The sequence below is a fragment of the Sclerotinia sclerotiorum genome, genomic scaffold (genome assembly GCF_000146945.2).
Source record: "Sclerotinia sclerotiorum 1980 UF-70 scaffold_33 genomic scaffold, whole genome shotgun sequence".
Classification (NCBI taxonomy): Eukaryota; Fungi; Ascomycota; class Leotiomycetes; order Helotiales; family Sclerotiniaceae; genus Sclerotinia; species Sclerotinia sclerotiorum.
In genome coordinates this window covers 27,617-35,231 of record NW_001820803.1, presented here as the reverse complement: position 1 = coordinate 35,231, position 7,615 = coordinate 27,617, and the positions used below count along the sequence as shown (strand labels likewise).

The 7,615-nt window shown below is 40.3% G+C and overlaps 3 protein-coding genes across 3 annotated transcripts; 2 read left to right on the top strand and 1 right to left on the bottom strand.

The window, feature by feature from the left end:
• Nucleotides 1-41: 41 nt before the first annotated feature.
• On the top strand, nucleotides 42-1,376 carry SS1G_14384 (hypothetical protein; the record flags this gene model as incomplete). Its single annotated transcript, XM_001584565.1, has 3 exons — nucleotides 42-66; nucleotides 105-1,153; nucleotides 1,362-1,376. 3 exons carry the CDS (start codon nucleotides 42-44, stop codon nucleotides 1,374-1,376), a joined length of 1,089 nt encoding a protein of 362 aa, XP_001584615.1.
• Nucleotides 1,377-2,149: 773 nt separating this feature from the next.
• On the bottom strand, nucleotides 2,150-4,612 carry SS1G_14383 (hypothetical protein; the record flags this gene model as incomplete). Its single annotated transcript, XM_001584564.1, has 7 exons — nucleotides 2,150-2,205; nucleotides 2,249-2,476; nucleotides 2,675-2,792; nucleotides 3,010-3,260; nucleotides 3,336-3,477; nucleotides 3,772-4,150; nucleotides 4,389-4,612. 7 exons carry the CDS (start codon nucleotides 4,610-4,612, stop codon nucleotides 2,150-2,152), a joined length of 1,398 nt encoding a protein of 465 aa, XP_001584614.1.
• Nucleotides 4,613-5,914: 1,302 nt separating this feature from the next.
• On the top strand, nucleotides 5,915-6,838 carry SS1G_14382 (predicted protein; the record flags this gene model as incomplete). The annotated part of the gene is made up of 3 exons (XM_001584563.1): nucleotides 5,915-6,187; nucleotides 6,530-6,694; nucleotides 6,782-6,838. 3 exons carry the CDS (start codon nucleotides 5,915-5,917, stop codon nucleotides 6,836-6,838), a joined length of 495 nt encoding a protein of 164 aa, XP_001584613.1.
• Nucleotides 6,839-7,615: the final 777 nt, after the last annotated feature.

Genomic DNA, 7,615 nt, shown 5'->3' with positions numbered 1-7,615 from the left:
ATTTGACTATAATAGTTCTTCCGCACTTTCAACCTATGAAGATGTTCGCAAAGCATATCAAAACCTGTTCAATGAACTAAAAATCCCGTACCTTGTCGCTGAAGCCGATTCTGGTGACATAGGTGGCGACCTCAGTCACGAATTCCACTTTCCAACGAAGATTGGAGAAGATAATATCATTAGTTGTACCAAATGTAAATACGTGGCAAATGAAGAGTTGGCGGAAACTGGAAAATTGAAAGTGGATGAGATTGATGATTCTGACGTCCATACTCAAAACACGAGTGTAGTTGCGGGATTTTCTCGCGATGGATCCACTCTAATTGCCATTTGGTTTTATTCCGAGGATGGAGAGGGATATGAGCTGAATACACGTTCAATCAAGAGCGTTATACCGGAATATGATCCTTCCAGAAAAATAGAATATCCAGAGTTGTTGCGATTTATCAATACGAAGAATATGAGCGGAAACAAATCGTTCGATAAAAGTAACCAACCATCCATCAATCGTGTTGTCCACTTGATTGACGGACGAGTTCCTTCACAAATCTCTCAGGTAATTGTGAAGGAAAAGTTTTCTGCAGTTGCTAAAGCTAACGGCAAGACTCGGGATGATTGGTTATCGAAGGTGGATGATACATCGTTTATTTCTCGAGATCCATCTACCGGTGAAGCATTGAATCTACGACGGATTATGGAGGGAGATATCTGTCCCAAATGCCAAGAACCGACGTTGAAAGTTGAAAAAGCCATTGAACTTGGCCATACTTTTCACCTGGGTACGAGATACAGTAAACCAATGGAAGCAACGGTTACTGTACCTTGTAATCTTGTGGAAAATAAATCTGAAGAGATTACAGCTCTGCTTGGAGAAAATGGTCAGGTTCAGGTTTCCATGGAGATGGGATGTCATGGGATTGGTGTGACGAGGATGATTGGAGCTGTTGCTGAAACCCTTGTTGACGGGAAGGGACTGAATTGGCCCAGAGTTATGTCTCCTTTCGAAATCGTTGTGATCCCAGGTAAAGGTTCTGATGAAGGTGCCTTGCAGATATTTGACATCTTCTCCATCGCCGCAATGGATCCAGTAATTGATGATCGAGGAGTATCAATTGCTTGGAAATTGAGAGATGCGGATTTGATTGGTTACCCGGTAATTGTTGTGCTAGGAAGGAAATGGAAGGAGGGTTTATGTGAAGTTCAGTGTAGAAGGTTGGACGTCACGGAAAATGTGAAAATTGAGGATTTGAAAGATTTTGTTGGCAAGCTATTGAGGCAGCTTTGAGAGAGAAGGGCCAAGGTGCTGTGGTATATTCTAAGATCTCTCTCTAACATATGTAGTTAATATTTCTGGCTTGTAGGACGTTGCCGAATGAAAGCATTTCAACTCTAATATTCCGGAAAGTCAGATCTTGAGAGAGCGGGGCTTGGGAGTGCTTTATCTAGGGGCTTATACAGGCATATAAGGTACTAGTGAACCATCATTGGACGGAAGTCATTACACGCTGTCTATATGTATGAATCTATTGTTTGCCTAACTCGCGAGACTGAAGGGGTGTTTGGCTTAAGTTTCAGAGTCTTCTGAATCTGGCAGCCCAAATACATTGGTTGCTGGCATACCGCTCTGTGGGCAAAACTAATCAGGTTTATTGAGCTCAAATATCCAACCAGGTACTCATTCAATCACTGATTTCGGTACGAAGCTCCAATGTCGAGGTTGCCAATCTAGGATTTCCCTCAGAATCATGCTATCAGTGAGATTCAACTTTAAAGATTGGAGCGTGCTTTTCACACTGTAACATAAGTATCAACAGCACATCCACTTTGGCAAAGGCCAAACATGTCAACTCCTTTATGGGATGATGGAAAAAAAAAACCTGCGTCTCATTCACCAACAACGGCTGCTACCTCGCTTCGGAAGACGAAGGAGTCTGCTGCTATTATTCGAAAACGAATAAATTCTGATTGATCTTAAATTTCTTCTCTATTTCTTTTTCTCTTCACGGCGGAACTTGGTAATAATCAAGCCAATTTAAATCGGAAAGTTGTTGAGTAAACCACGCATCATTCATCGAATCTATCTGCATACCATTATCAAACATGGAGATAGTATCTATGCCAATTTCTCCATTGGCTATGCTCCCATTCATTATGGCGGAATAATCTGTTGGCGTTGGTACTTGGTGGTAGGGGATTTGTGCTTCGCTGTGTGTTGGAGTGCCTGTAATATTAGCCCTTGGTAATTTACCTTTCGAGTTTGCGGCGGCTTCTTGGGGTTTTCTTGCTTGTATTTTCTCTTTCAAGCCCTTCAGGATCGTTGTAGCTCGCTCGGCTGATTGAATTTGTACTTTGTGATGCTCGAGAATTTTAATACATGATGTCCAAGATTTTTCGAAAGAATGATCGGTGGACAAATTGGCTTCGATCAGTGGAGACAATTGCGCCGCAAGGAGGATTGTCGCAGCGGCGAAAGCAACTGAGATTTGTTAGAAAATGGAGAGATTATGTAAAAGGAAGCCATGAGTCCTAATAGTCTAGCAGCAATTCAAAAATGGGAACTTGTGGGAAACTCACAGTAAACTGTATGCCACGCCGAGCTACGATATTCCGTATTGAGGTTTTCGTGAACGGTCTCCACAAGTAAATGAGCTGTTTTCACACATAATGTACAAACTCCAATTGCGAGATCTTTCTGAAGTCCAGGCTCGGCTTTGGCGAGCAGGGTTGACTTTTCCTTGGAGACGGATGTTAAGAGTACGGGTCGTAAGAGTAAGATGCGTACGAGTAAGAACCTGGTATGAGAAGTTAGAGAATGGTATTATGAGTCAGGGTCCAAACCTATTACCTGCTTCGCAGTACTTTTGACTGCAACGTTAAATGAAGTTGATTGGGCGTGAGAGAGTTGTTTCCAAGCGTGAATAAATTAACATCTTTAAGTATTTTGGGGACACTTTCTCGGAAATCATCAAGTTTCGCATTAATGGTCAATATACTGGCCAAATCACGTACCGACCAAGGATCAAAATTCTTGGAAGAATTACTTCCACTCTTCCCACCTTGTAGGACATAAAACTCGGAAAGTATCTCATCCATAATGTCAAATAGCCTGAGCGAGTAAACAAATAGATACATCCGAGAATGAAGTCCCGATTGTTGAACTCCTTGGCTATCTGACGATAGATATTGGTCGTCGATTATTGCAGGTTCCGGAACATCCCAAGATCCAGTTCTGATCATGGTGGGCCGTCCAAATGTCATAGCTAATAATCTTTTTATCATTTAGCTAGGGCAAATCCGAGAGTGGAATAGAACTACGTACCTGTCAAGCGAAATACAAGAATACCAAACCCTCCGCCTTATCTCAATATTTAATTGATTGGTCCTGTGGATATTATTTTCTGTATTAAGACCCAATCCTTGTGCGGTTCGAATAGCCAATCCAACCATATTCCAACATCTATTTGCATGTTGAGTGGACTGCAAATAAACTCCAGTAAGTAAGAATAATTGAACCAAAGATAACTGTAGTGCATCCATTATCTCAAAATTCAGTAACCTTCTCGATCTTCGATAGAATTCATCTGCATAGTTTGATTTCCGATGCGAAGGAACGTCATTACTATATTGACATCCCAAAGCAAATACTAGATTAAGGGTAGCATGAAAGATTGTTTCGCTCAATTCATCACCATGTAAACCTTTCCCTGGTGATGACAGCCATAGTTTTTGATAGGTAGCATTGATACCTTGAAGATCTAAGAGAGGAAATACTGGGTGAACGAATTCCCAATAACAATTCAAGAAATCATCAGCCTGTTGACGCGGAGGTAAAATGAAATTCGCAAAATCTTGATTATGAAGAATTTCTATATCACCATTCGTTTGAGCTGCATTATCAGGCGATGGTATTCCCGTTGCATTCATCGACGCTGCCTGATCTGACGCTGCCTGTCGAACTTGAGATACTAATGCAATTGTTGATGAACCTCCATAGAGGGAATCTTGCGACTCTATATCGGAAACCATGGCCAAACCACCAACATTTCCAGGAGAAGGTGCATTTCCTGTAGCCGCATCTGGCGAGGAGATTGAATGACTGACTGTTCTAAATGGGACATTTGGTTTTGAATTGTCGGTAATCAAAGCCTTCCTGAATATTAGCAAATCAGCTGACTGGACCCAAGAACAGTAGCCTTGACTATGATGAATGTTTTGGAAGGCTTTCAATGTTTTCGGACGCCTTCAATCACATGAAAGGATTGAATGTACGAAGGGGCGTCCACACTATACATAGATTCAAGAATCAAAGACCATTGATAGTTGAGTTACACTCCGCATAATGGGGAAGCGCTGTGACGACCGGAAATATATTATTAGAGAAAACCTACCCGGCATTGACAGAAGCTTTAGATCCTACAGTTGCTTCTTCATAAGAACAACTATCTTGAACACCTCTTCTTATACATGATGAACACGAAGGACGATCACCATTACATGCTGTCTTTCTCTGGCGACATGAATTACATGCTAACTGTGTTCTCCGACGTTTACGCACAGGTTGTTGTGGTTGGCTTGCATTCTCAGGCAAATCTTCGGGCGGAGGGATATTCATGGAGATGGATGAAGGGATTGGAAGGGACTCGGGGAGAAATAAGAGTGGGGAGATTGGAGATAAGGAGGAAAGTCAATGAGATGATAATGGGGGTAATGTGCCAAGTCTCGGATCACAGATGGTAATTGTTGATTAAAGGGGGGTTTAATAAGGAATGATAGATTTAGTGGTGTGTTTGAGAACATAAGATGGGAGGTAAGGTCATGAGAGCTTTGGAGATATCAATTGCCAGGTTTTTTAACCCCCCTTTCAGAGAGAACGAGCCGGATATCCGGTTGGCCCTTGGGCCTTCTTTCCCCTCTATGATCACATGATTTTGCAACTTTAATCTGCCCACAAAATTACGACGTACACGTGCAATTGACAGGAAAGAGAGGAGAGGATTGAGCTAGTAATATGTGATATCAAAAGCACTAATCTGGTGATCTGGTAATCCTTCAAGCTAATCTAAATCATCTAGTAGAGGTGTTTAGCTTGTCAAGAAACTAGTCATCTTGTTGATAATCTTTCTTAATATAGCTTTAAAATGATTTTTGAACAATTAGAATAGCTTCGTTCAAATCTAATCATATCTATTAAAAATTTCTCAAAAATAAATATAGGAAAACGAATTGCTTTGTTATCAAGTTCATTTTTTATAGAAATGAAAAAGGGTTAAAACTTTTCTGAAAAGGATAAAGTGTGACCAAAAGGGTGTTTATAGACCAGCAATTGTATTTAACTTAGAATCTACAGGTGAAGAGCACCTGTAGATGGGGATAGCTACTCTATATATACACAAACGAATGGCCTAGCCGCAATGGCTAGGCAAAAAGAAGTCATATTTATCCCTCCAATGATCTTACTTTACCGATAACCATTGATACCTAGCACTTGTCCGGATCTGATCCTCAGGTCACCTAAATCGTATACTAATCCCGAGTAATCGTATCATGTGTGGACATGGTTAATGTACCTGAGGTTTCTTATATAATAAGGGTGGGAGGAAAGCAGGGATTTCCGTCACATAAAGTAATATAGATTATCTTAATCATTTCTGTAAAGACAGACCTGTTGAGCGATAATTAGTTTCTTGACAAGCTAAACACCACTAATGCCGACATGATCTGTTTGAGGCTGGGGTTGGTCATTAACCTTAGCGCTTTTAGGCATTATACGTAGTATATAATATTTACGATATTTACGACATGGCAGGCGCGATTTAGTGGAGATATAATAGGTTAATACTAGTTTTCCTCGAAGGATACCTAGTAGGTTCATGATAACCACACTTCACACCTACACCTACAAGAATAACCCTTCATGGCCAATTTGTTTTTCGGAGAAAGAAGGGCATTTCTGTTTATGTTCAATAACTTCAATAACATTGTGTTCGAGTTTGCTCTTCACTCTTCACTGTTCGTCCTTTCATATTCATACTCGCACTCCATATTAATATCAGAAAAAGCTCTCGCTGACGTTCCGATATCCTATACATCTCATCTCTTCTTCAGCACAGCTTTGTTTGATTCAATCGATCCCCATGAGTCATACCGGAATGGCGGCGTGTACGAAATGGTAATGCTGACACTGACTGTACGCCGTAAGGATGGACTATCCTCAACATGTATTTGAGTACACAGCATGATAAGGAAATTTTACCACTAGCACAATACTCAATAATCAAGTATTTATATACATAAGTAAGTCTCTAAAAAAGTTATCTCTAATTTCAACTAAACCGCAATTAACTTACTCAATTTCTCTATCAATTTATTCCTATGATATTGTTACGAGGTTTGCCGTCTAGATCATGTGGAAGTGCTCTAGGCTCTCGAGGTGGTTTATAACTAGGCGTCAAGCAGGGACTTAAGTAACAACAATAAGGATATGCAATTCGTAACTAACAGTAGAGTATACTAAATGATTGATCTTGAGCATGAAGCTTTATACAAAGGAATTCATGCTGAATATATAGATCTCTATACTTTATTGAAAATCGATAACTCCAAGCCCGACAACTCGAAACCCGCAAAACCGATTTCGACTTATCGGCTTTCTAATCATATGACTGCTGATGGTGTGTGCGCATATAATCCTCAGGTAACTGTTACGAAGTAACAGTCAACATGTCCATATGAGCTTGGACCCCGTAGAAAAGCAAGGAGGTTCACATACAAATTTGTATAGCAATCGACTCATAGAGTCTCCCCACCTTCAGTAAGCACAGACATACGTTCTGATTGAAATCACGTGATGGATCTAGGGGATCTAGAAGATTAAACTCTAGATCCAGTAGATCCAGGAGATCCACGGGAATACAGTAGAGTATGAAGTTCTATATAAGAAGGATAGGTTTCCATTTGTAGAGCTTCGTGCTCAAGATCAATCATTTAGTATACTCTACTATTAGTTACGAATTGCATATCATTATTGTCATTACTTAAGTCCCTGCTTGACGCCTAGTTATAAACCACCTCGAGAGCATAGAGCACTTCCACGTGATCTAGACGGCAAACCTCGTAACAGCGATGAACGAACCGATTGAGTAGAACAATTGTCAGAATCCCATGACCTTACCATGACTTATTATAAAATATATTATTATTAAATAATCAAAATGCTTCATCGAGTAATATAACTTGTCAAAAAAGAATATTCAAAAACTTTTCTTAAATTCAAAGTAAAATAACCTATCATTATACTTGTTGATTCAATACAAGGTGTAAAATTTGTGTATGTCGTGTACCGCTAATAGAGGCCGTTTGAATATGAGTTCAATGGGTTTACTGGCTCTATTCGAGATTTAATTTAAACTTGCGTCCCGAAGCAGAAAAACTTTTCGCTAACGACCAAACCCAATTGAGTAGGTTTTCATTTGAATGCTGTTTTTAGAGAATCGTGTCGGGATAGTTATATATTTTGTGTAATAGCACAGAGAGCAGAGAGATGAAGCCGAGGTAGCTTTAAAACCCCACGTTGATGTGGCGGTGCAATTGGTGGTGCGAGGGGCAAAGGCACCTT